Genomic DNA, 27,181 nt, shown 5'->3' with positions numbered 1-27,181 from the left:
ACATAATGTGTGCTGAGAATTGCTGTTGCCAAATGAAGGCAGAAAGTTTCATTTCTGTTTATCTGCTTTCAGATATTGATGAGTGTGAGACTCCAGGTATGTGTATGAACGGCCACTGCGTTAACACGGAGGGATCATTCCGCTGTGAATGCATGTCAGGCATGGCGGTTGGCCTGGATGGACGCGTCTGTGTCGGTAAGAAACTCCTCAGCTGTAAATTCAAGGATGATCTTGTGCTCTTTGTGGACAGAATAGAAAACTAATCTTTTAACCTCAAGAACAACGAGAACCCAAATTCCAGGCGTTTAGTATAAGTTCAGCAAGAAAACTGATTAATTCCCATAAACAATCATGTGAAGCAATAATTTAGCCACTTCAGTGTTGATATCTATTGATCTTTCAACAATAGCCTAATTCAGTGTGGTTGAATGATTAATATGATGAATTTTGCAGGCGTAAATTTCAGCTTCCCACCAAGTGACATCTTTGCATGTGTTGTCTTGGAAGGGAATTGTTGTTGTCAGTTGTGGGTGAGCTCTCACTAGGATGATTTCAGCCTAGCAGAATGCCTCAAACCTCAGCATGTTTTTCGACTGTCATTGTTTACCGCCTCTTGCCTGCTCATTTCTGTTGTCTGCCTCATCTCTCACACACACTCACTCACTCACTCACTCACTCTGTTTTTGCTATGTCCATATGACAGACACACACATGCGCAGCTCATGTTATGGCGGTTACAAGCGAGGTCAATGTGTTCGGCCTTTATTTGGAGCTGTGACCAAATCCGAGTGCTGCTGTGCCAGCATCGAGTACGCCTACGGGGAGCCCTGCCAGCCCTGCCCACCACAAAACTCTGGTAAGAACATTCAAGTCACACATGGAGTCACCTCCCACCCTCTTAATTCAAAACATACATATTCGACTCTGGATGGCCCAAATACTTGGCGTGCTGTGACACGCTGACTCTAGAAAGGACACATATAGTACACAGACGTCAAACTGTCAATTCTCCATTCAATTAGTCCCGCCTGTTCAAATCTCTTAACGGAAGCCAGCACTGCACCACATTGAGGAGACGTCTTAATATACCATCCAGGCTAAATGACAAAGCATATAAATGGATAATAACATGGTATTAAATGTCTTGAATTTGGGAAAACGTTATGGTTTTACTGACCAAACTTTTCTTTTTGTTGCAGCCGAGTTCCTGGCGTTATGTCCAAATAGCATTGGCACAACTGGAGATGGGAGAGGTACGTATGCAACAGTGTGTTGATTCTTTATTATTGCGACAGGGCCGTATGAATCAATTATAGTGTTATTTCAATTTTTATGGCTGACTATGGGGATGGTCATAGCCAAGAAAAATGTCTCCTGATCTTTTAGTGTAACTTCTCTTAACCTCAACATTGAAAAAAAATCAAATTAATAAAGATACATTTTTGCCAATTATTCAAGAATATGTATGGTGTTTTTGACATGAAAAAAATGGCCCAGGAACAGATCCAAAGTAACATTTACTATCAACATCTACACCGATTCACGCTTTTTTCTTTGTGCAATCGGCTGTGTTTTGTCCTCTCAGATATTAACGAGTGTGCCCTCGACCCGGATGTGTGCCAGAATGGCGTGTGTGAGAACATGCTGAGAACATACAAATGCAACTGCAATGAAGGCTTTGAGGTCGACCTGACGGGCAAAAACTGTGTCGGTAGGTGAAGTGTCTTTTCACCAGGTGCACGATACTGTTCATCAAATCCTTGCACGAGCTAAATCCTCATTTGTGCGTTTTTCCTCAGATATTGACGAATGTCTGATGAACAGTCTATTGTGCGATAACGGCCTGTGCAGGAACACACCTGGAAGTTTCACCTGTCAGTGTCCCAAAGGATTCACCTTCAATCCGGAAAACGATATCTGCGAAGGTCCGTGATGCGTTCGCATTTATTAATTTCCTGTTTACTTTCAGGATTAAATGCGGGATCTATCATTTTGTTGATTTGGTTTCCTGCAGATGTAGATGAATGCGTGTCCAGTCCCTGTGTGAACGCAGACTGCGTGAACAGCAAAGGGTCATTTGTATGCTTGTGTTCAACGGGCAGTTCACTGGACAGCTCTGGCCTTGAATGTATTGGTAAGTATATACAGTATATATTTTTGTATATACGTATTTTGGTATTTTTTCTAAGTGGCTAAATATTGATATTGTATTTTTACTTGTTGGCTGAATTAGAGACAACTAAAAGCACTTGCTGGCTGAAAATGGTAAATGATGTCTGTGAAGTCAACATCAACGGGGCGACACTCAAGTCTCACTGCTGCGCCACACTAGGAGTGGCCTGGAACAGCCCTTGTGCCAAATGTGAAAAAGGTAAGATGCTTTATAAAAGTTTGCTTGCTTCAGTTCATCATCTAAAATTGCTTTGTGTGCTGTTCTCAGATCCCATCTGCGGTAAGGGCCTTGCTCGGGTCCGAGGAAATGTGTGCGAAGGTAAGGCTTTTTTTTTTTTTTTTTTTTTTTACTCTGTCTGGATTGGAACATAATTCCACTAATATTTCCCTCAGATGTGGATGAGTGTCAAGTTTTTCCTGGAGTGTGTATCAATGGCAAATGTGTCAACACACATGGTTCCTTTTTCTGTCAATGCCCTCCCGGGATGACTGTTGATCTCAGCGGGAGAACCTGCATTGGTAACTATCACAACTTCATACCCGATGTAACTTTGATAGCGTCGAGTAATGAAATGGCTACAAATGTCCTATTGATTGCAGACTTGCGCACAGAGCAGTGCTACCTAAAACACGAGGATGAACGTTGCGGAGCTCCTATCACAGGAAAACATCGCGTGGATGCTTGTTGTTGCTCAGTGGGAGTAGCCTGGGGTCCAGAGTGCGACGAGTGTCCTGAGAAAGGTACCCCGCAATACACTCAGCTCTGCCCTCGTGGACCAGGCTTCTCCCACCGTGGTGACTTCATCAATGGAAGACCCTTCCTCAAAGGTATTGATTGTCAAAAGTACGGATACCGTATAAACCTCAGCTTGTCTCTTACGTTTCTCTATTCCGTGACCCTTCTCAGATATCAACGAATGCAGGATGATAAACTCAATTTGCTCAAATGGGAAATGCCGAAACACCATCGGAAGCTTCCGTTGTCGTTGTGATAACGGATACGCGTTGGATTCAGATGAGCGAAATTGCACCGGTGAGTGACAATGAAGTCATCGCATCCATAACTTAATAACTCACCTCAATTTAGCACATACGTATATCTTGTTTAATCTGACCAACAATCAAAGTTTGTGTGACACTTCACAGACAGACACACTCTGCCTGCTAAGGTCTTATTGTTGTTGGACCAGGCCTTCTGGTTAGCCACATTATTACTCTAAAAATATCATTTTGAGTATAAATTCCTCCTCGAGGGATTATGAACATAAAAAAGATATATTATATACAATTGTTGGGTTTTTCTCAGTTAGAATCATTGTGCTGAGGATTTATTCTCAACATTGCTTCTTTGTTAATATCCAGATTGATGCATATGTCTCACCTCAGTGCAACTTGACTCGACTTTATTCAGAGTGCTTTAAAAAAACAACCACAACTGAAACAAACTGCTGTCCATGAATAAAAATCAAACATAAAACACATACAACTATACAAAAAGAAAGTTCAAAACTAACAAGACACAAAAACAAGGATGCCATCATGCTTTTTATTGCGGTTGTGTTCATTTCACTATCCTCAAAAATTGTTGAAATATGATTACCCATGAAATTACATTTTATGAATATTCACTGTCTAATGTTGAAGATTGACTCTACATTGTTGTTTTGTGTTTGTCTTCCCCGTAGACATTGACGAGTGCCGCATCTCCCCTGACTTGTGCGGACAGGGGCGGTGTGTCAATACTCCAGGAGACTTTGAGTGCGAGTGTTTTGAAGGATATGAGAGCGGCTTCATGATGATGAAAAACTGCATGGGTGAGAGAGAAATCATCCTTTGCAGACATATGCATTACCTCAGATTTGTAATATTAATGCTTATTAATATACTATAAATATAAAATAATATATAAATGCTGATTAATTCATGCTTATCAATTTAACTAAATTTTGAACAAGTAATGTCCTTACAATCCCACTTGAGGATTATTATCTTTCTTAGTATCATTTTAATACTTGTGTCACTTTCTGCTTGATCTCTATTACGCCCTCCTTAGCGAACACTGACAGCAGCGCGACGGCAACTGGCAAGAGCATCTGGCTCTTGCTGGTGTCGATTACGTACATTCAGCATTGGTAGTTTGGATAGAATCATTTGTGTTCATCTCGCCAGTTCTTCTTTTGACTCCACTTGGGTAGCTCAGCTTCAGTTCATATAAAACATACCAACACGTTGATTTTGTGTAGTAAGAAGATGGAATAGTCCAATGTATGAGAAAGTCAAAGGAGAAGACTCAAAGCACCCATGATCGACTCAGCATTTTGATTTGATTTTAAGAGCAGCAATAAAGACCGAAACAATAAAAAAATGCTTTAAATCAAAGGAAAGTCAATTTAATCAGTTTTGTGAGGCGTTTTTGGAAGCCTGGAAGTCTTATAGCCCAAGGAAAATGCCAGCGTTTGTGTAATGTTAAGTCCACCTCCGTGTGTCAGACCTCAGATGTAATCTTAATATAACACCCATGAGGAACACGACCCCTCGCAGCCCATCACTTAATCGTTTTTCATGGCACCATAAAGAAAATTGCCTTTTATTACATAGTTGAACTCAATCTATAATAATGCACCCTCCAATAAAAAAATATGAATGTGCAGCTTCCAGTCTTACCATCTGAGAAAATACTTACTGCGCTATTTCTGTTCTGAATTACATTTAGCCAACCAGATTAAAATTTTTGAGCAACGTGCTCACTCAATGGTGAGTGAGCATCATTGCTTTCGTTGGCTGAAGTTTTTAGCCCACGATTGGCAACACGATAACAAAAAAAAGCAGGCTGGGTTGAGAAAGGCAGCCAGACTCAATGATTTATGCCGCCTTTAATCAATTACATCATTTGAATAAGTCATTTCTTGTCACTAAGGTCACATCCGGCCAGACGGTAAGATTTTATTATCTCCAACTGTTTCCTCTTCCCCATCAGACATCGATGAGTGTGAACGCAATCCTCTGCTATGTCGGGGAGGCGAGTGTGTCAACAACGAAGGGAGCTTCCAGTGCGTGTGCCCCGAGGGACACGAGATCGCTCCCGACGGCTCGGCCTGTCTAGGTGAGTGATGAGGTTGTCAGAATGAAGATTTGGGTGGACCGCTCAAAACCTTTTCATTTGAGCCTTTATTCACTTTTTTGGCAAATGAAATTCCCACTTTGGCTCTCTGGCAATAAAAAAAGGTGTGGACAGCTGACGAGTGGAGAAAGCGTGTCATCAAGTGAACGGTGAGATCGTGACAAGCGTTGGCTCTTTTCCATCCTTCTGCCTCTGAGTTCTGTGAGCTCGCTGGGGATTTGCATATGGTCCAAGTGTCTGAGTCTTTAGTTGCTGATAGATGCATGAGAACCAACAACTTGACAATGGCAAAAAATGTTTTAAGAAAGGCACAAGATGTAGTTTAGCAATGATTAATATGGTGTGTGTTTTGAATATTGGAAACAAATGCTTTAGAGATTCAAAACAAGTTGAAAGTCTATCAATGTTTTTTCCATGTCTTTTCCTTGCCATAGCTGAGTATTAAAATGAAATCTGTACTCCTCAGACATCAATGAATGCGAGCTGAGCGACAAGCTGTGCAGACACGGCAAGTGTGTCAACATGATTGGACGCTATCAGTGCGTCTGTGACACAGGTTACAAATCGACGGAGAACAGGCTGGACTGTGTGGGTGTGTGCTCCATATATTACTCTTATACATATGCATATTCATCATACATACAAGCAGTATGTCATGTATTTTTTTTCCTGTTTTCGTTACACTCAGACATCGACGAATGCACCATTGAGAACGGAGGGTGTGAAAACTTTTGCACAAACTCAGAAGGCAGTTATGAGTGCAGCTGCCATAATGGATACGCTCTAATGCCTGATCTGAGAAGCTGCACAGGTAATTAGCCTATGTCACCTTTGCATGTTTGAAATGTTTGGAAGTATGTTTTTCTCTGTGGCAAGATAAGCAAATTTCTGTATATTATAAGGTTAAAACCATTTCTATGCAAAGAGTATGTTTCCAGGGAGGTTTTTTTTACAATGTGTTTGAAGGAAGTGGACATGCTCAGCTGAGGTCAAAAAGTTCCATGTAGCACTTGAATATTTAAAGAAGCATCTTTCTTTCTAAATGCATTGTACATGTTTGATGATAATTGCTGGATACATATGCTAAGACTAAGAGCTATGCAGTGGTATTTTACCTGTGGTTGTTAACAGTTGAGCAGTAAGAAAGATAATTGATATTTTTCTTTTCAGATATTGATGAGTGTGAGGAGAGCCCTGACATATGTGATGGAGGCCAGTGTACCAACACGCCGGGGACATACCAGTGTCTCTGCTTCGATGGCTTTATGTCATCTGAGGACATGAAGACCTGCCTTGGTAACGGATCTCCGTTATTTTATACCCAAAACAAAACTTAAGGAGCTAAACACTTAATTGTTTTAGTAAGAGGGAACTAATTTAAAAGGTTATCCAAAGGATGTGTCATGTCAGTAGAATTTTATGACTCAGAGCGAGTGAGCAAGCAGTGAGTAATATTGTTGTTGATGATGTTAAAGTGAACATTGTGGTGGAGAGGAATGTGTGACATTTCGATGCCTGGTTCCACTGAGAAACAAAACAAAAAGCTCAAAACAATGATTTGAGCGTTTATGAAAAGGTCAGCATAAGTGCCCATTGTGCTGCTTATTAAAATGAAACACATGCTTGTCAATTTCACTGTTTGTCATTATTTACTCTTAAGATGTGGACGAGTGTGAGCTCAACCCCAACATCTGCCTGAGTGGGAACTGTGAGAACACAAAGGGATCCTTCATCTGTCACTGTGATCTGGGATACTCTGTCCGCAAAGGAACGACAGGCTGCACAGGTGAGCGGCACCAACACACTTTGGCGTGTATTCCTCTCCTGTTCAATGCAGCAAAACAAGCCTGAAATAAAATTAGCCACAAAGTCACGTCGTGAATGTCAGGGAAGAAGCAGATTGGTTATGAAGGAGGGAGTGAGGAAATTTTCAGAGATGGGAGTGTTAGTAAATATTGCCGGCGTGCCATTCGTCAGCAGCCCGACTTCATCGGTCCATCATTATTTTTAGCCAAACTGTCATAGTCCATCATTGTTATTTGAACCACACTTCCATCATCCGTCAGTCCGTCAAACAGTCCAAAAAAACCCCAAAACACTTGTTTAGCTGGGGAGAATATCGAGCTAACCAGAAGTAGCTGTATCACCATCATCCGAGACCACATATGCATGCACACTTGACGACATCGGGAACAGGAGCCGTGATTCTTTTTTTGAAACGCATGTATCGCATTGCACCACAGTTTATACCATTGCTGCTCTTTCATTAAGGTGAGTTAAACATGACGTGATAGTTGGAGAGCCTTTGCAGCCTGTAATCACCTGAGATGACTCCAGAACACATAAATACGAAGCCCATCCGGCCTGATTGAGTTTAAACTCGCTGCTCATCTAGTCTGAGTGAATTCTGATTTACAATGGCTCTTAAAAGACTGCTGGAGAGGACTAGTTGACAACTTGGATTGGGATCTGAACTGGCCCCATCGCGCTGAAATGAGTCAGACGCATAGTCAGCAGCAGCATGTCTACCTTCAGACACAAATAAACACACACTGGCTTTCCTGGTCCTTTTAAAATATCCAATGCAGCCAATTGTGATTCACAGTTTGGGAACTTTAGCTCCGGAATACTGAGAAAACATGTCAGCAATTTGTCTCAAGTAAGACATTTTGAAACAAAATTTGGATTTCAAGTGCAGATGCACCGCAATGTACATATTATAAGGTAAATATTCTCAACCTGAACTGAACATCTCATTGGTCACATTCTTGAGTTCAACATTTTGTATGTGAGCCATAATAAAGTTGTTTTAAGTGACATTAAACAACAAACAAACACATGAGCTATTTTCATTACCGGTATTCGACACAAAGTTTCACGTTCAAAGTATTCGTAACATTTCTCATTACGTACATGCATATAAGGCCGATAGTTTAGATGTAGTACTCTTGATTGCACTGCTCTAGAGTATGCTCCCTCTAGATTATTTATCCAATAATGATGCATGACTGCCAGACAAATTTCGTCCAGATAGTCCAAGCAACACTTCTTCCAAACTCGACCAGGGTATGAATTACACGGGAGTCGGCCATCACTTAACTTCAGTTCAGTTCATATGTGCCAAAGAGGACAAACTTGTATGATAGTTACTTTACAATTGATTTTTATAATATTTATAACTCAAAGGAGCGTGACAGTTGTTGATGCAATTTCAGCCATTTATCGAACTGGACAAATAAACACACAAATACAAACTGGAAACATTCACAGGGAGCATGAAGAACACTGAATTAACCACATGCTAAAAATGATGACGGCCATTTATTGCACTTGACTCTCAATATACAGTGAGCAGTATGTTTCATAGTATGCTCATCCATGCTCTGGTCTTCTTGTGTGGAAGTCACAGTAATTTAAAAAAACAACAACAACAAAAGTCTTGTCGTTGTCACGAATCCCCAATTGACATTTGATCAATTGTTGTGCATGTGTGAGAAAAATTAATGACATCTGGTCAAGATGTTGCCGACATTCTCACCAGGATAATGTGTCAGTTCTATCCCACAACACTGAAAACCACAGGGCAGGGTCTGTGACTTTGTTCGTTTGTTGTATTTATGTGTTTAGAAGCTGATTGGAAAGTTAAGATGGGTGGGGATGTCCTCGGGTGGGTTAGAAAGCCAAATATCAAGATGATGAGCTAAACTGAAGCACCAGCCATAATAACACACATTTTCACTTTTAGACAGGTTGTGAAGCTGGCACGGGACAGCTGGTGTATTTCTCTTTATTTGTTTCCTCTTTAGTTGCCCATCATCTGCCAAATATTTACCTCATTAAACGGATCCTCATCCATGACACCAGCTGTGCCTGCTGACACATTTCTTGCCTTGTTTGTGTTTCATATTTGCACATCACAACGAGTGCCCGTTTCATGTGCTAACATCAAAGCTTGGAGGAAAATTGTATTTAATTCCGTCTGTGATCCCGAGAGATTTATTTGCTCTCAGGCCTCATATTAAGCCAATCCTCAAATACCGTGGAGTTAAGACATAACCTTTATTTGGGAAGGCTGTAAACCAGCAGAGCTGATCTCTAATTGCCAGCCTCAAAAAGAGTTTGTCTCACGAGTATACAAACATTTTTGGGCGAGTTCAAAACAGAGAAAGACAAAATAGATACCTACTTTGCAAGCACACATGGGACAAGTGGCAGTAAAAGTGGTCAAAACCCAGATGTGGATGGGTGATGCAGGGAATGAAGCTCTTTTAAGCATATTAATCCTTTATTTCTCCTCTCTTCGACAGATATCAATGAGTGCGAAATTGGAGCTCACAATTGTGACCGACACGCAACATGCACCAATACAGCAGGGAGCTTCAAATGCAACTGTGCTTCTGGGTGGATCGGCGATGGCCTTAAATGCACAGGTAACGCAAACATTACACACTGAAAACAAAAAGGTCGCATTAATATCTATGTGTTGGTTTAATTTGAGTTAAACCTTTCATTCGTTCAAATGTTTTTGACCATTAATGATACTGTACACAAATCTGAATGTCATTTCTTTTTTCTCTTTTTAAAGACCTGGATGAATGCTCCAATGGGACCCACTTGTGCAGCAACAACGCCGAATGTCTCAACACCATGGGCTCGTATCGGTGTGCATGCAAAGATGGATTTTCTGGAGATGGCTTCCATTGCTCAGGTCACACATGCAAACCAGAAGCCTGACTCGGGGGAAACCAATATAATATATTTTCTATTTTGTGTGACCTCCAATTGCAGACAGTGATGAGTGCGCAGAGAATGGTAACCTGTGTGAGAGTGGCCACTGCCTGAACATGCCCGGCGGCTATCGCTGTGAATGTGACATGGGCTTCATCCCCACCGCTGACGGCAAAGCTTGTGAGGGTAAGATAACAGGCAACGGCATTGAATCATTTTTACCGATTTAAAATGCTTTCGTCGTGAATGGTCACTTGTTTATGCTCTCGGGGGGAAAAAAAAATCCATCCAAACAGGGAATGTATTCAAATGGGACTCATGAGGCATTGGAACGGGGCATGATAAGTCATGCGCAAATTAACAGATTCGTTTTGGCACATTCAGTTGCAGCCACATGAAGGAAAAGCAGGACAAAGTGACTTACTGACAAAAAGATGTAAAGTCGCAAAAGGTTAGTTTATCATTCCATCACAACATCTGCGTGTTGATAAATAATCGATCAACTATTCTTAAAATATGTGGCACATGTGACAATTCTGTTTGATTATTCCAGACAAGGTCAAAACATCAAATTACAAATGATTCCATAAACACTGACTCAAATGCTGTAGATAGGACTGTCAGCCCCAAAATGTGCATGGGGGCGGGGGCATCTGGTCTCCTTATGTTTGAAAATAAATGAGCAATACTCAAGCTATTAAAGTAATACGATGGTTGTATGTGCAGAAATTGACCTTAACGATAGTTGTGAGGTGAACACAGGGAGCAGATGACTGTCATTCACACCTACACAATTATGACAATGCACCTGATCACATTGCCTTGAGCATCTGACAGTTCCTTCCCGAGAACAATATCACCAGGCTGGAACACTTTTGACACTCACGCAAATTGTCTTTGTGTGATTCGGTTTACCCAAGCTCATTAAGGGAAACTGTTTTGGAGGAGGGTAAAACTTGTAGTTTGGATTTGAAATGCATCATATTACACTAGTCCTGGAACTTTTCTGACACATCTCATCTAAGAACGTGCCGGACCAGAGACGTTTTGCCATTTTTTTCTTTCTTTCTAGAGAAGACGTGAGCAAGGTCTTCACTTCCTATTGCAGGCTGACAATTTTCCACCCCTGATCCCATAATCCCCAGCATCGGGCCTCCCTCCCTCTTCCTCTTCCCACCTCCTAATTTTTTCGTTCTTCCTCCCCCTGTCTTTTTCACAGACATTGACGAATGTACCTTCGCTGACATCTGTGTCAATGGACGCTGCAAGAACATTCCAGGCCTTTTTAGATGTGAATGTAATATTGGTTATGAACTGGACAGGAGTGGAGGCAACTGCACAGGTTTGATGACATTGCCCATTTTTTGCTATTTTTATTTTCACATTCATGTATTTATATGGGACTGACACAATCAAAACTTTTTGCTTTGTCTTTCTCAGATATCAATGAATGTGCAGACCCAACCATTTGCATTAATGGGATTTGTGTTAACACCCCCGGAAACTACATTTGTAACTGCCCCACCGATTTTGAGCTTAACCCCACCCGGGTGGGATGCGTAGGTGAGACGCATATGTTCCTTCACATGTTAATGATTAGTTACTGACAATATACTGAGGTGAAGGTGAAAAAAACACAAAATGTTTGTTTTGTGCACAAACAGACACTCGCTCTGGAAGCTGCTACCTGGATGTGCGGCCCAGAGGAGACTCATCTGAGAGCTTGGACTGTTCCAATGAGATTGGAGTTGGTGTTTCTAAAGCATCTTGTTGCTGTTCTCTGGGCCATGCTTGGGGCAACCCGTGCGAATTATGCCCAGCTCTCAACTCCAGTGGGTCACCAAGTCCTTTCTTGACATGACACGGGTTATGCCTGTCTCTTTTTATTTCCAATTTAGTGATGTCATTTGCGTGCATGAGCCATCGGACTATGATCAGTTGCAGTTAGCTTTGATTAGTCATAGGAAATGAACCAATTTGCTTCTTAGAACCCTCACTTGAAGTCATTTCCGGTTATTATTACTGTCAGCAGACATGTCAGGCTTGGATACTAAATGTTGACTGCCAACATTCAAGCTTCAGACTGACTCCTGAATAGATGTACGTGTGTTTACTATAATTGGCGTGTCTGGTCAAATGAGAGCGCGCTATGCAACTTGCATGAAAATCGCCAGCAGATGTTCAGAAACTGCTTCTATGGAACAAAAGTATCTTTATTATTCCACTTATGTTTCACAACAACATGATTTGTTGACGTTCTGATTTGTAATTGTGCCCCACAGCCGAGTATAAGACCCTGTGCCCAGGTGGCGAAGGCTTCAGACCGAACCCCATCACTGTCATCTTGGAAGGTCAGACGCTAACATTGGAGCTAGAATGACTCCTGCGTGAAAATCATTCCCTCATTGTGATTTTTCTTCCCCGACAGATATAAATGAGTGTCAGGAATTGCCGGGCTTGTGTCAGGGAGGAAAGTGCATCAACACCTTTGGGAGCTTTCAGTGTGAATGTCCGAGAGGTTTTGCGCTCAACCCAGAGACCAGAATCTGTGACGGTATTATATGATGACATATCGCCGGCATCTCCAAAATAACAACAAAAAAAACGCCATCTTTCTTGAGTTATCTTGTTACCTTATATTGCCTCACCAACATCAATACACCACCCAAAAGTAATGTTTTATCACTTTAATATGGTAATTTATTATAATTCTCATTGATGGTAGGAAATGCCCACGAGTACCAGACGTCCAACAATTTCACGAAAGCAAGATTATCTTCCTAAACTCCGTTTGTGTTAGCGCCATGACTGATGCAATTAGAAAATGACGTATACAACTGTGTAATAAGTAGAAATGAATCCCCAAGCACGTTCCGTAGTGGCTGACCAGCATCCTTCTGTGCTGCCATGGCTCCGGCTCCATACTTTCATTACAAGCACTGTAAAGGTTGGACTATTAACAACTAAAAGAGATGTGGGGGCTGCTCAGGAGGTTATTTTATTGTGGCCTCAAGTCAGGGGGTGTGGTAATCAAGATTTTTTTTTAACTTTTAAGATTTATTACCTCGCCCATGCTGACTCGCAAATTACTCGATATCGCTGGAACCGCAAACTTTGTTCACAAATGCAAAATTATTCTCCTGGACTTTTATTCTCTGAAATACTGTCGGTACAGGCACTCACTCTTTTTGCTAAACCAGACTAACTGTCGTAAGAATGGAAAACAGATGTGGCATGGCTTTGAAATGAATCTTATCTTACACCAAAAAATGCGTAGGCCTAATAAAGCAAATACATCTTTATGGCGCTGAACTCTTCATTTAAATGGAAACCTTGAATGTAGAGTATGAAAAATCACTGCTTAATAAAATGCATATTTTGTCAAGTACTTTCTCGTAAGTAGAAACTGAAAACATCTTTTTGTGCGCAGATATCAACGAGTGTGAGCGTCCAGGTATTTGCGGGCCCGGCCAGTGTTACAACACCATCGGAAACTACACTTGCATCTGCCCCGTGGACTACATGCAAGTCAATGGAGGCAACAATTGCATGGGTACGTCTGAATACATATGAAATACAATAACCTTTAGATAGAAAGTTGACAGGACACAATCCTTTGTAACCACTGTATTTTGTCATAACTTATAGATATGAGGAAGAGCTACTGCTACAGGAACTTTTATTCCGACAACAGAACATGTGATGGAGAGCTAACATTCAACATGACCAAAAAGAAGTGCTGCTGTGCCTATAACATTGGTCGTGCGTGGAATAAACCCTGTGAGCAGTGTCCTGTACCCAGCAGCGGTAAGGTCCTACACACCATCATATACACAGACGAAAGAACGGGTGAACCTTACGTGAATTTTTCTCCACTCAGATGAGTTTGCCATCCTGTGCGGCAGCGAGAGACCAGGATATTATATCGACATCACGACTGGAAGAGTTATTGGTAACAGTTGAATGATTGCGATACGTTTTTATCGCGGTACAAACTTTTTGTCAGTAGGGTATTTCATATTGTATGTTTATCTTGCTCCTTGCACTAGACATTGATGAATGCAGGGAAATCCCAGGCGTGTGTGAGAATGGAGTATGCATCAACAGGATCGGTAGCTTCAGGTGCGAGTGTCCCATTGGCTTCATCTACAATGACAAGCTACTGATTTGTGAAGGTACAATATTGATGAACTTTTCTTATCCTGATGCACATAAATACCAACTCAAGATAATAACACATCCCTTCCTCCTGTTCATAGATATCGATGAGTGTCAGAATGGACCCGTGTGCCAGCAGAATGCAGCCTGCTTAAATGTGCCTGGGAGCTACCGATGCGAGTGCAGACCTGGATTTCGCTTCAGCTCGACGGGACAATGCCTAGGTACAGTATGTCCTTCACATGCATGTTCAGTTGACTCCTAATATGTCAAAACATATAAGAGTCTGGTAGGGGGATTCCCCCATCTGAGGCCCCTTCTCAAAGTTTCTCATTTCTCCACACGTTTAATTTTTTAGTATTTCCTTTTAAGCTAAGGGGATGTTGTTAATATTTGTCAACTGTGGGCATGCCAGGCCCGTTAAGACTTTTTTGTGATGAAGCGCTATATGAATAAATATGACTTGAATTGGGAGAAACACAAAAGAAATGTATAGAAATGTAAGATGGCACTGGTTGGAGTGGAAGCTGCTAATGCCAGAATCTTCTTTTTAGATTACATTGTACATAGACTATTACTTTAGTGTTGGTAATTATTTCGTTTACGCCATGCACAATTAAAAAAATATGTAGATGGCAGTTATCTTTTGTCAAACTCTGTTTATTGTGGAGGTAAATGAAAATCAGCTAAATACGTTCATGAAATGTTTTGTCTGGTTTTACCACTCCTACTTTTATTGAAACATACTGCATTCAATTTCTGGTCTACGTATGCATTTGTTTGCCTTTTCCTTAGATCGTAACGAATGTGTCGAGAACCCCGGTGTTTGCAGTCCTGGTCAGTGCATTGACACGCGAGGGAGCTTCCGCTGCATCTGCCCCAATGGATTCAAAACAACGCAGGACCAGTCAATGTGTGTTGGTAAGACCTTTTTTTTTTACCTTCCAATTGTTCTTTTCTCAAGTGAGTGCTATCCTGTTTGAACTGAAAATGACATGCGTAGACACGGACGAGTGCGAGCAACAACCATGTGGCAACGGGACCTGTAAGAACACCGTGGGCTCATACAACTGCCTCTGCTACCCCGGATTCCAGAATTCACATAACAGTGAATGTATAGGTACTGTACATGCGTGCAAAGAATATATATGAGTACCACGGCAACGTTATAGGTAATATACAACTGTATTTATGTTTTTGTTGTGTTCAGACATTGATGAGTGCTCGAGCCAGAGAGGACTCTGTCGTAACGGGCAGTGCGTGAACACTGTGGGCAACTTCCAGTGTGTGTGCAACGATGGCTATGAACTTACTCTTGATGGAAGACAGTGTGTAGGTAAGAAAGTATAGCTATTTTCATGTCAACTGTACTGTGTGATTTACTAATTCATTCAATGCCCCCTCGCGCGTCTCTCTCTTCTCAGATATTAATGAATGCGTAGTAAATCCTGGCACATGCGGCGTTGGCACCTGTTTGAATCTGGATGGCTCGTACAGATGCATTTGCCCGCCTGGATATTTTCTCCATGAAGAAACTTGTGAAGGTAACTTCAACATAAAAAGCAGTCACTGAAGAAGCATCACATCAGCGCTAAGGCCGAAACAATCACTGGAAAAAAAAATAATACTATTTGCTAACGACATACTTTTCATACCATACATGTGCAGACTCTTTTTGCCTGCGAGGTTTCTAAACTTGTCGGATTTAAAATCTTTTGGCATTTCTCTCATAATCGATTTAACAAGCTGAGATTCAACACCTACCCTTTTTCTTCTACTCAAAAGTGGTATAGACTTCCAATCCAAGGCAATGCGCCATCTATAGGGATCTGTCAGTCATTACAGCAGCTTACTCACTCGAATGTGGCAGCCAAGCTGGGCGAGACCCTTTTTCATACCTACTTGTTGAAAAACGTACATAAAAAATATAGTACCAGTTGGATTCGAGATGACAAAGTGAAGGAGTTAACGAAATTTCTGGTTTGTTCCTGGTAATTTCTATGAAAAGATTGCAACTTTCAAAATTGACAAATTTTGCAACCCACAACCAGTGGTGGCTTGTCCCCTGACATAATTACTGGTAGCAGAAGAAAGAAAGTAAAAAAGCTACAGGTATTTTGTGAGCATTATTCTAGCAAGTTTCATCTTAGGTCATTCTGTTAACAAAATCAATACATTTCATGAATCAAAACTATCCCTCCAGATTACGTTACTCCTGTCTTGATTCTTTGTAGGAACAGTCTCCAAGTAGATGAGCATAAACTTTTGCCTGCGCTGCTCCCCATTCATGTCTCATTTGTCTCCTCCTCCTCCTCCTCACATGTGGGAGTGGGCCCAAACTAGAATGCTTGGATTGTTTATGGAGTGGTGCTGATGAAGAGATATTCGGCAGACTTCAACACATTCCTACTAAGGGCTCTGTTCTTGGAAGCAGGGAGGAACGGCACTAATAAATACTTAACTTCAGCAAAAGAGCAGCAGCTGGTCATTGTGACGGCCGAACGCATGACAGCAAGGTTCTTCCCCTTGTGATGCTCCGTTCACAAATCTCATATTTTAATAAACTCTGAGTCACTCACTCGACTGATTTGACCCCATCCCCATTAACTTTGAAGCAGATGAACAAAAAGCCTTCGAGTGAACTTCTGTACCGATTTTGATTTGATTTTCTTTCATGCCAGACATTGACGAGTGTTCGCAGTCACCCGAGATCTGTCAGTTTGGAACCTGCTCCAACACGGAGGGAAGCTTCACCTGCTTATGCCCTGAGGGCTTCCAACTGTCTGCCTCGGGACGCAGATGTTTAGGTAAGTATGTGAGAGAAACAAGACTATGTTCAAACTATCTTACAGATGAGGTGCAAGCTGTGTCTGTGTAGTTTTATCCTCATGTGCCAAGAAAGCACTCACCGTCCCTGCTGCTTTTTGCTAACTCCAGACCGACCACCTTCCCATCTCCTCGTTCGTGCATGCGTGCATTTATGTCCTGCGTGTGCGTGTTTAGCGCTTGGGTGGGGGAGCGCCGAGTCCACTGTTAGGGAGTTCCTTTGAAACACTCAAGCGATGACATCACCGGTTGTGAAGAGGTGGATTAAAGTTTGCATTTCGCCCCTTTCCCTTGCGTCAATCGTGCTTGACTGAAGGGTGGGGGCATGAAATAGAGCTGCAGGGTGGAGGGCGGGAAATGCGGGAAAGAAATGAGATCAAGGATAAATCCCGTCACACTTGTTTTGGGATTGTTTTTATAGTAAAGGATGATTGACATGCGATGAATGGAGAAGGCGACGGGGCGTCCAAGAAGTCACGATACATTATATTTGATTTCAGGTATCATTCAGATAGATATGCTTACAAATACTGCAAAGCCTAAGATGTTAAATGCTAATTGTCCAAATGATCGCTGAATCAAAGTAGAACAATATGGTGACTCCCACTAATACGTTAAACATTATGTTTTGGATCCCATCAGGAATATTTCATTGTTAGTATTTGCTATTGTTTGTTTTTCTTTTCCATGTGTCACTGACTTAAAAGACTGCTTTGCCCATGTTTGCTATTTCGCTTAACATCTAAAAGCATTTTGACACAACATCTGTGCACAAGGCATCACGTGTTCTGCGGAAATATCTGCAGATTGTTTTTGTGGAGCAAAGTAACTGGACCCGCTAAGTCGCTGTGTACACAGCACCAGGTGTTCATGTCCTCGCCAGGTGGACGCTCGTGTGTGTGCGTGGTTTGTGGAGGTCAAGGCACTTATTTGCACAGTTGGGTGAAGAGCTAGCAGGAGTGTGTGACCATGTGCTTCTCATTACAAGAGCCGGGAAGAACAAGAGTCCTCACAATGTTCTTCATTTGCCAACCTCCCCGAGTTGAGTTATAGCTATTTAGCATAAAGCAGCAAAAGAAAAAGCTCAATTTTCTGCTCTGATTAAGCTTCAAACTTAGAATGCTACAAACCCCAATCTGGGATCTCACAGGAGCAGATGTGCAGAAAATGTGTTCCTCAGTAAGTGTTCCACAGAGTTCTTGTCAACATAATTTGTTATCAGATTATTTTCGGGTTCACGGATGATAATGAACGGGAAACCATTATTAAAAGTTTGGACCATTTCTTCGATGGCATAGTGATTCAAAATGTATTTACGTCTCTCTGCCATTGTCCTTACCAACATGTAGTCCTCTGCTTTTATGCATTCGCCGCAATGTTTCAGTGAAATCTATTTTGTAATTGATCAACATGTGAAAAGTTTGAACAGATAAATGGAATTTCAATGGAGAAAACGTATTTCACTTGCAAGTTGAGCTTGGTAACAAAACAACTTAATCTCAAGGAAACACTCTATTAGTTTTTAACATACATGTAGTATGTATGTCTAAACTTAGAATGCTTTGGCCCATCATACTGTTTCCAATTGTGTTATCCAGTTGTCTCATTTTTTTGTCTCTGTTTTCTGTTTCTTGTGTTTGCCAGATGTACGCATCAACTACTGCTATACACGGTTCGAAAATGGACAATGTCAGGTTCCAAAGCCGCAGAATACTACCAAGGAAGAATGCTGCTGCACCGGAATGCCAGGTCAAGGCTGGGGAGATCCTTGTGAAATTTGCCCTGGCGAGACCGAGGGTAGGTTTTCATCATACATGGAAACAAAACAACACCAGAATGTTGATTCATACAAGATGTTTTCGGTATTAATGACTTTTGTGTATGATGTTCTAGAGGCGTTTCCCCTTCTCTGTAAAAATAAGGGATACCAACGTGGGGTCGATGAGGTTCAGAAAGGTATGAGTGTTTATCTAGCATGAATCGTTCTGCTCCGACCCATCATGTTAACTTTGCGTCTCTCTTAGATATCGATGAATGCATCAATAACCCCTGTGAAAACGGCCAGTGCATCAACACAGATGGCTCTTTCCGCTGTGAATGTCAAATGGGCTACCACCTCGACATCACCGCATTCAGATTTACTTGCGTAGGCAAGTGTTTCTCATCATCAATTGTTGCTGGCTTTCTTTGGTATGAGTGGCGATAAACATACATTCAATATCTTTGTCCATTCCAGACATTGATGAGTGCGAAATTGGTAACCCCTGCGGAAACGGCACGTGCACAAATGTGATCGGAGGCTTTGAGTGTGCATGTGAGGAAGGCTTTGAGCCTGGTCCCATGATGGCCTGCGAAGGTGGGTGAAATGTACTCTGGTTGCCTCGAATTTATCTGCACTCCTGTAACTTTTTCTCTCCTCTCTTGTAGACATCAACGAGTGTGCCCAGAATCCTCTGCTGTGTGCATTCCGCTGCGTTAATGTAGTGGGCTCCTATGAGTGTAAATGTCCAACAGGATACGTGCTGCGTGAAGATAGGAGGATGTGTAAAGGTAGGAATCACAACTCAAGGACCAAACAGTCCTAAACGCAGCTCATTCCATCACACGTCATTTTGCATTAATACTGTATACTCGAGTAATACTAAACCCCTCGTGAAGTTACATAACATATTATTTCTCAAGCCTTCTTAAAGCCTGAGAAAATGTAACCGGACGAGTCACTGTTTACACCTTGACTGTCTCAGATGGCGTGGTGTCATAGCGACGGTTGTATTTGGAGAGAAGCGCCGAGACAGATGGAACCTCTCAGTGTCGATAGCGTCATTATTTATTTCCCAGTTCTATCCAGACCGCCGAGTCTCTTACTACTTGTCTATGTGCAACTCCATGCCTGCGTCATATTGAGCAGATTAATGGAGGCCAAAGTGGAAGGAAGTCTATGCACATGTAGCAGCCAATAGATGAATTCCCTTACAGCAAACAGTGAAAATCCACAAATAATTAATAATTAATTAATGCTAATAGATGGTGGCAAAGCAGTCAATGTGGAGAGGATCATAAAGCATCAACACAATAGATCTAGCATGTACTTAATCATAAACCTATGGTACATAAATGACATATTCATTAGTTAAATTATTCACCGCATACAACGCACCTTCACGTGAGGCTCTTCAAGTATTAGCTAGCATAAGCCTAAATAACACCAACTGATGTGACATCACAAATGCAAAAACCAAATGTGCACAAGGACTTTACACAAACAGTATTAATTAATAAATGTACCTTCTGGCATTTAAACACGATAATACATATTACAAAATACAGGTAACAACAAGGGAGAGAAGCAGAAACATCCAACAACAGTAGCGGAAATGTTTAAAACAGGCAAAGAAAAAAAGGGAATATGCAAATTTTCCAATGCTGAACTGCAAAATATGGGTCGTTTCACTGCACTACCCTTTGTATATTTCGTTGAGCTACTTTGTTTTACAGTAAACATGCGACTCACCATCATTGATGCACATCTAAAACTGTAGGTATAGACTATCATATTTAGAGTAACACAAAGTATGTTTGTTTTGCAGACCAGAATGAATGTGAAGATGGCCTGGATGATTGTGCTAGCAGAGGAATGACCTGCAAGAACCTTATCGGTACATTTATGTGTATCTGCGCTCCTGGATACACACGCCATCCAGGTGGAGATGGCTGCATCGGTAAGACTGTTAAAAGTTATTCCTCATTGTTCTATCTTTGCCATTTAATATTTGCTTCTTCTCTGATATGTCTGCTTCAGATCTAAACGAATGTACAGCCAAACCGGGCATCTGTAAGAATGGTCGTTGTGAGAACACAGTAGGAAGCTATCGTTGCAAATGTGACCAGGGATTTACAGCAAACCCCACACAGACCGAATGTATCGGTAAGTATTTGCGCAATACCCATCTAACTTAGTCATATTTGTTAAATGTGGATGTTCACATCCTGAGTAGATTTCAGCCCCTTTGCGGCACTCTCCCATCTCGTTAATAACTGTGTTGTGTTTCTAACTGTCAAGATAGAGGAAAGGAAATCATTCCACAGGCTTTGTCCAAAATCTAAATATAAACTTCCAATTCAAAGCGATGCAGTGAAGGCTATGAGAAAGACTCCGGGCAAAGTGATGCTCACTTGCTATCTGGCTTCTGACAGACATTAGTGATTGCGCGCGTGGGTTATCTCCTTACGTCTGCTGATGTCTGGGTGGCTTTGTCTGCTTCCTTTTAGCCACCTTTTTGTTTGCTCATGTGATGGTTTGTCTCGCTCTCATGTTTCCCTTTGCCGTGTCTCCCGACATTTAGATAACCGCGAGGGCTTCTGTTTCACTGAGGTTCTGACCACTCTGTGTCAGATGACATCCAGTAACAGAAACAAGGTGACCAAGTCGGAGTGTTGCTGTGATGGGGGCAGGGGCTGGGGTGACAACTGTGAGCTTTGTCCACTCCCTGGGACCACCCACTTCAAGAAAATGTGTCCTCTGGGACATGGATTCACCACGGATGGCAGAGGTATCCCGCAATTAAATATCCATCTACCGTATTTTCCGGACTATATGGTGAACCTGAAAACCTAAAATTTTCTCAAAAGCCGACAGTGCGCCTTATAGTCCGGTGCGCCTTATATATGGACCAAATTCCTAAATTTAAACTGGCCCGAAGCATTGTGTCATGGCCCGCTGAAGACTATGAATCATGAATCAAAAAGACTATGGATCATTATTTTGTGATTATAAAGTCATTTGTTGCGTCTGAAGTTGAAATAAAAAAGATAAAATGGAGAATGATTTGATTTGGATTAAAAATCTGACATGATGCATTAATGGTGCGCCTTATAGTCCGGTGCGCCTTATATAAGGACAACGTTTTAAAATGGGCCATTCATTGAAGGTGCGCCTTCTAGTCCGAAAAATATGGTAATAAATCCAAGGCTGAAGAACTGCCGTTGATTTGGAAAACGGCTACTTACGCTCATGAACGCTTCTGCTCAGATATTGACGAGTGTCGTGTGATGGGGAACTTATGCAAGCACGGCCAGTGCGTCAACACTCTAGGCTCGTACAACTGCGTCTGCAAACCCGGCTACACCACAGACATCACTGGCACTCAGTGCATGGGTAAGCCAACAGTTCACATCCATCTCTCTTCATTTTATGGACTCGTTTCCTGTCATGCCTGCCTCTTGTTCCCGTTCCCGCTACCTTGTAAAGGGCCAATACCACACGGGTAGACAACTGCCCACACACGCACATTAAAAATACAGCCCGAGTTTGTCGATCGCGACGTCTGCTCTCGTGGAATAGTGTATTTATGGAAAAGATCAAGCGATGTCTAACTGCCGTGTTTCGTTGCAGATGTGGATGAGTGCATACAGGCACCAAAGCCTTGTAACTTCATTTGTAAGAACACAGAGGGTGGATATCTTTGTTCCTGTCCCCGTGGATACATCCTACAGGAAGATGGAAAGAGCTGCAGAGGTGACACGCTCACTCAATTTTCAAACGCAGAATTTTGGCTAGGACTGCCACTGCCTCATGTTCCTGCCTTCAGGTTCATTCGCAGTTCACTTGTAGGTCTCTGACTGTAGACGGACTGGAATTTGACTCGGACAAAGCGTAGCCCTCATACAGCAGTGTGTGCAATCATCTCACAATATAGTCTAACAACCATGATGTCATGTCTCCTGCTTCCTATTCAGACTTGGATGAATGCTCGACAAAACAACACAACTGTCAATTCTTGTGTGTCAACACTATCGGCGCATTCACCTGCAAGTGTCCTCCTGGCTTTACCCAGCATCACACCGCCTGCATCGGTAAATAAACACAAGCAGAACACCGATTGACTTACCCGTCTAAATATTTTTTTCCTCAGAAGTGCTCTTGTCTCTGTTTATAATGAGCCGGATAAACATGTTAAGTCATGATGTGCTTGTGACTTCCTGTGTCCGGTGTTCTTTGCCAGTGTCACTTCTTGTGTCATCAAGCATGCTTTGTCATAGTCTTCAGTGAACTCTCTTTGAGCTCACTCTTATCTTATTAGAATTTTATCATTTGTAGTTTTGCAGCATAGCGAGTTTGTTATGGGACTTGGTAATGGATTCTCCTGACGACCCTAAGCTTTTTTCCAGGCCATAAAGCAGCTCCCATGACCTCACATCCATCCAGAGGCAGGGAGCTCTCAGTCTCAAGTGCAGAATGAAATATCCCATGGCTTATGGCACATATGTTGTCGTGCGGGGGTGTTGTTTCAGTTGTTTATTTTGACAAAAAGATTAAAAGACATTTTTAGTTGGTTTGTACAGATCACACTAATAGTGATAGAAAAAAAATCCAGATGTTGCTCATGAACTCACGGCACATCAGCATCAGTGTATACGTATCTATGACAAATTCTCACATAGTTAACATTTATGCCAAAGAAAGTTTGATGAAATTACTAAAATCCCAACAAGATAAAATAGGTGCTGCATTTGTGGTTCCGTCCACTTATGAGTAGAAATGGATGAGAAAAAAAACAGTTCATTTGTAGGTAATGCTAGTGACAGTCTGAAATATTCTCCTCGATTCTGTCTTGTCCTATTTAGCCCTTCTCTCTTATTTTGTGTTAATGGGAACCATTCCTCCTTTGTGTGTGTTAGACAACAACGAATGCTCAACAGACCCGAATCTTTGTGGCGCCAATGGTGTTTGCCAGAACACTCCGGGGAGCTTCAATTGCGACTGCCAGCGAGGATTCTCATTAGACCCCAATGGACAGAGCTGTGAAGGTTTGAAAACAACTAGCAAGCATTGTTTCAGTCTTAGCTAATCAAAGGAAAAACGTTGACTGGTTGTCTTGTGGTTTTTTTTTGCGTCCCAAAGACACTGACGAGTGTGACGGTAATCACAGGTGTCAGCATGGCTGTCAGAACTTAGTAGGCGGGTACCGCTGCAGCTGTCCACAAGGTTACCTGCAGCACTACCAGTGGAACCAGTGTGTGGGTAAGCAAAACCGCTGTGTTCTCTTGTGATTCTCCCCACTCCATCGTGGAAAAACAATCAAATGCAATGTCCTGATTTTTCTTGTCAATCTCTCAGTACCATCAAAAATCATGCCCAAAGATGTAGGCATAAAAGGCAGGATGGGAGAGGATCAGGACATTCAATAATTACTCCTTAATCTCTTAAGCAAAAATTACATTGAGCTTCAAATACTTCCATTTTTTAATCTTCTTTGATATTTAATAAACACTCTATCTAGTGGCCGAATGTGGAATCACACCAAAAGAAAGTTGCGGCATAACTGGACCAGAAAATATCTGCAAAAGTAACACTTATCATGCAATGGGAGGGGCTTTTACTGTACTTTCCCCATGACCCAGGTGGCAAAAGGCGGCGTATTGTTTACTCGCGTTTTAAGAAAGTCTGTAAAATCATCTCCACGTAGTGCTGACATCCAACTTTTTCCCCACTATTGTTAGGGCCATTTAAGTGCACTGACCTTCTGCTTGTTTACTTCCCCTCAACTTCCCGTGACCCAGATGAGAACGAGTGTCAGAACAGTCAAATCTGCGGGGGAGCATCGTGCCACAACACTCTGGGAAGCTTCCGCTGCCTCTGCCCTACCGGGTTTAACTACGAACAGACCTCCGGGGGCTGCTCAGACATCAACGAGTGCTCCAACACCCAGAACCCCTGCAAGTTTGGATGCTCCAACACAGACGGGGGCTACCTCTGCGGTTGTCCCACTGGCTACTACAGGGCCGGACAAGGGTACGCTAAGGCTTGTGTTTCACTGCAGCTTGTTGTTGTGTACGGCAGCCTGATGGCTCTTGTATTTGCTTCAGGCACTGTGTCACAGGGTTGGCTTTTGGTGGTGCTGACCAAAGTGCTGGTCAGGGAGAGGAGGACGATGAGAATTCCCTGTCTCCCGAGGCCTGCTATGAGTGCAAGATCAACGGCTATCCCAAGAAAGGGCGCCAACGACGTAGTACTAATTCAACACAGGGTGAACCCGGGGATGACATGCAGGTAATTCAGTCAGCCATAATTACAGATGGCTCTTTCGCCCTGTGATTTAGCTGCTTCACATTTTAGCGAGTTTAAGGTTGCATCAAAGTGGTGCTTTGAGGTGCAATTGTATAACTATGGTTACAAATAAAACATAAAAGTAGTAAACAGCATTTGATGCTCACATAAACTTTAACACATAGTATTGCACTGGTGTGTACTTGGCCATGGAGTTGGCAACCACCAATTGGGCTGTATTTATATTTTTACCCTTTATTATGGCGTACAGGTGTCATCTATCTCGCTGTCTTGTCTCAAAATTGTTATGTATAAACCCAACAATATGGATGTACAAGGTTAACTGTTTCTTTGCAGATGTCTGACAACGAGATGATCAGTCTGGCCAGTATGGACGTCGAGGACACGCTGCACCTCCACCTAAACATCAGTGACCTGAGCAACCGTGACCGCATTCTTGAATTCACTCCGGCTTTGTCCGCCCTCACCGACCATGTGCGCTACAGCATCGACTATGGAAACGAGGCAGGCTACTTCAAGATCAACCAGAGGGAGGGCGTAAGCTACCTGCATCTGAACAAGAAGAAGGGTCTCGCTCTGGGCGCGTACGACCTGCAGATCAGTAGCATCCCGCTGTACAGGAAGGAGGAGCTGACTGAGCTGGAGGACCGACATGATAAAGACTACCTCTCAGGGCAGCTGGGGGACATCCTGAAGATGAGGGTGCAGATCATCCTGCATTAAACAGGGCAAGACTGTGGAGGGCAGAAGTTGATGATCCACAAAAGGCTAAACATCTCCAACTCTGGGTCAGCGTTGTGGAGGTTGGGGGGTCGGTCACTTCAGCTTTCCCCAACAGGGAGATGGGCTTGCCACCAAAGAGACAAAGAGGAGGGGGATTGTGTGGGGGCGGGGGTGCAGTGTTGGTTTGCCAAAGATGATTCTACATATCATAAATACACTTTCTGTGGGGGGGAAAAAGCTGGCTTGAAAGCTAGTTGAAAAATGAACACATTGCGTTTACAACTTAATTGAAAATGTTTTTTACAATTATTGGTTTGCATGTTGTATGATGATATGTGGAATCGGTGCCACTTTGAACGGCGTTAAGGACAACCAGAAACTCTCTGGGTTGTGTTTTGTTTGTTTGTTAGTTTTTTTACAACTGTGCCTTAGTAGAAGAAAAGCATGTCCCATTAGTCTGGCATGAATTCATTTCCTCCCCTCAGGTAGGTGACTGAACAAACCCGCACACAGCACATTTCTGCCTTCAATGATGTGGAATCACGACAAGCTCAGTTAGGAGAGGAAAGGAAGCCACTAAGGACTATTGAGATGTAATCGCGTTTGGCTTGGACGGCTCCTACTACGTATTTAAACAATACTTCGGCGCCTTTTTCTATGGCCCATTCATATTTACTGGTGCTAGCAACACAACCGCATAGCTTTCAAAATGCACTGTACTACCATACAAAAGTCTGTTATCCCATCAGCCACTCCGATTTCATGTCTGCTATTTTCCCTAAGTCAACCGCTCTCCTCTATATTTCATGTAAATTGTGTTTATACTTTAATAATCGATGCCACTTTTAATCTATGTTGACTTTGTAAACTAGAGGAAGCCCCTGGAATACAGGAGTTTGTAATGGTGCTTATAATGACCAACTACTTCCTTTGTTAACTATGCAATCACATATCTGCACACAGACATAACATTCAAACACCTTTGACATTAATGATGGCAAACCTGGACCTTCTTGATCATGCACTGAGGCCTTCATGGCCCCACAATTCTCACGTACAATCAGTGCCGCATAACCACAGGCCAGCCTGACACCAGTCTCTTCTTGTTCACATCAGTGGGGGTTTAGTTGAACATTCACAATAAAAACATTCTTTTGGTGAAAATTTAATTGCTACTTGCCTCTTAATCACCTATTTTCTTTCATATATATAATGTACTTTTTTTCCAGGCAGTGGCGGTTATTCTTTTTATGGGTCATTTGTGCCCACTTGTGGAGCTGGCCGCTGCAGAAACCAGGAAAAGATGCATGATGATCTACCGACTCTCAGTAAGCGCACGTGAAACAGAATGAACATGAAACTCGGGAATGAGTCTTAATTAGAAA

General features: G+C 42.3%; 1 protein-coding gene across 1 annotated transcript in view; it reads left to right on the top strand.

Moving 5' to 3' along the window:
* fbn1 (fibrillin 1) overlaps nucleotides 1-26,965 on the top strand; it is a 48,371-nt gene extending 21,406 nt beyond the window's left edge. The window contains exons 16-66 of the mRNA XM_049718758.2: nucleotides 73-195; nucleotides 704-856; nucleotides 1,200-1,253; nucleotides 1,586-1,711; nucleotides 1,800-1,925; nucleotides 2,015-2,134; nucleotides 2,234-2,371; nucleotides 2,441-2,491; nucleotides 2,566-2,691; nucleotides 2,773-3,000; nucleotides 3,080-3,205; nucleotides 3,858-3,986; nucleotides 5,150-5,275; nucleotides 5,760-5,885; nucleotides 5,982-6,104; nucleotides 6,464-6,589; nucleotides 6,954-7,079; nucleotides 9,601-9,723; nucleotides 9,879-10,001; nucleotides 10,082-10,207; nucleotides 11,241-11,363; nucleotides 11,462-11,584; nucleotides 11,686-11,853; nucleotides 12,304-12,372; nucleotides 12,450-12,575; nucleotides 13,452-13,574; nucleotides 13,670-13,828; nucleotides 13,902-13,973; nucleotides 14,071-14,196; nucleotides 14,281-14,403; nucleotides 14,975-15,100; nucleotides 15,183-15,299; nucleotides 15,390-15,515; nucleotides 15,604-15,723; nucleotides 16,861-16,986; nucleotides 18,650-18,802; nucleotides 18,899-18,961; nucleotides 19,030-19,155; nucleotides 19,242-19,361; nucleotides 19,433-19,555; nucleotides 20,593-20,724; nucleotides 20,805-20,930; nucleotides 21,349-21,555; nucleotides 22,035-22,160; nucleotides 22,398-22,520; nucleotides 22,742-22,858; nucleotides 23,684-23,812; nucleotides 23,907-24,026; nucleotides 24,566-24,797; nucleotides 24,872-25,055; nucleotides 25,410-26,965. Coding sequence (XP_049574715.1) covers nucleotides 73-195; nucleotides 704-856; nucleotides 1,200-1,253; nucleotides 1,586-1,711; nucleotides 1,800-1,925; nucleotides 2,015-2,134; nucleotides 2,234-2,371; nucleotides 2,441-2,491; nucleotides 2,566-2,691; nucleotides 2,773-3,000; nucleotides 3,080-3,205; nucleotides 3,858-3,986; nucleotides 5,150-5,275; nucleotides 5,760-5,885; nucleotides 5,982-6,104; nucleotides 6,464-6,589; nucleotides 6,954-7,079; nucleotides 9,601-9,723; nucleotides 9,879-10,001; nucleotides 10,082-10,207; nucleotides 11,241-11,363; nucleotides 11,462-11,584; nucleotides 11,686-11,853; nucleotides 12,304-12,372; nucleotides 12,450-12,575; nucleotides 13,452-13,574; nucleotides 13,670-13,828; nucleotides 13,902-13,973; nucleotides 14,071-14,196; nucleotides 14,281-14,403; nucleotides 14,975-15,100; nucleotides 15,183-15,299; nucleotides 15,390-15,515; nucleotides 15,604-15,723; nucleotides 16,861-16,986; nucleotides 18,650-18,802; nucleotides 18,899-18,961; nucleotides 19,030-19,155; nucleotides 19,242-19,361; nucleotides 19,433-19,555; nucleotides 20,593-20,724; nucleotides 20,805-20,930; nucleotides 21,349-21,555; nucleotides 22,035-22,160; nucleotides 22,398-22,520; nucleotides 22,742-22,858; nucleotides 23,684-23,812; nucleotides 23,907-24,026; nucleotides 24,566-24,797; nucleotides 24,872-25,055; nucleotides 25,410-25,796 — 6,794 coding nt within the window. The 3' untranslated portion in view covers nucleotides 25,797-26,965. The remainder of the gene's footprint in view (nucleotides 1-72; nucleotides 196-703; nucleotides 857-1,199; nucleotides 1,254-1,585; nucleotides 1,712-1,799; nucleotides 1,926-2,014; nucleotides 2,135-2,233; nucleotides 2,372-2,440; nucleotides 2,492-2,565; nucleotides 2,692-2,772; nucleotides 3,001-3,079; nucleotides 3,206-3,857; nucleotides 3,987-5,149; nucleotides 5,276-5,759; nucleotides 5,886-5,981; nucleotides 6,105-6,463; nucleotides 6,590-6,953; nucleotides 7,080-9,600; nucleotides 9,724-9,878; nucleotides 10,002-10,081; nucleotides 10,208-11,240; nucleotides 11,364-11,461; nucleotides 11,585-11,685; nucleotides 11,854-12,303; nucleotides 12,373-12,449; nucleotides 12,576-13,451; nucleotides 13,575-13,669; nucleotides 13,829-13,901; nucleotides 13,974-14,070; nucleotides 14,197-14,280; nucleotides 14,404-14,974; nucleotides 15,101-15,182; nucleotides 15,300-15,389; nucleotides 15,516-15,603; nucleotides 15,724-16,860; nucleotides 16,987-18,649; nucleotides 18,803-18,898; nucleotides 18,962-19,029; nucleotides 19,156-19,241; nucleotides 19,362-19,432; nucleotides 19,556-20,592; nucleotides 20,725-20,804; nucleotides 20,931-21,348; nucleotides 21,556-22,034; nucleotides 22,161-22,397; nucleotides 22,521-22,741; nucleotides 22,859-23,683; nucleotides 23,813-23,906; nucleotides 24,027-24,565; nucleotides 24,798-24,871; nucleotides 25,056-25,409) is intronic.
* Nucleotides 26,966-27,181: the final 216 nt, after the last annotated feature.

Source organism: Syngnathus scovelli, chromosome 4 (genome assembly GCF_024217435.2).
Source record: "Syngnathus scovelli strain Florida chromosome 4, RoL_Ssco_1.2, whole genome shotgun sequence".
Classification (NCBI taxonomy): Eukaryota; Metazoa; Chordata; class Actinopteri; order Syngnathiformes; family Syngnathidae; genus Syngnathus; species Syngnathus scovelli.
This window is presented reverse-complemented; position numbering and strand designations above follow the sequence as displayed.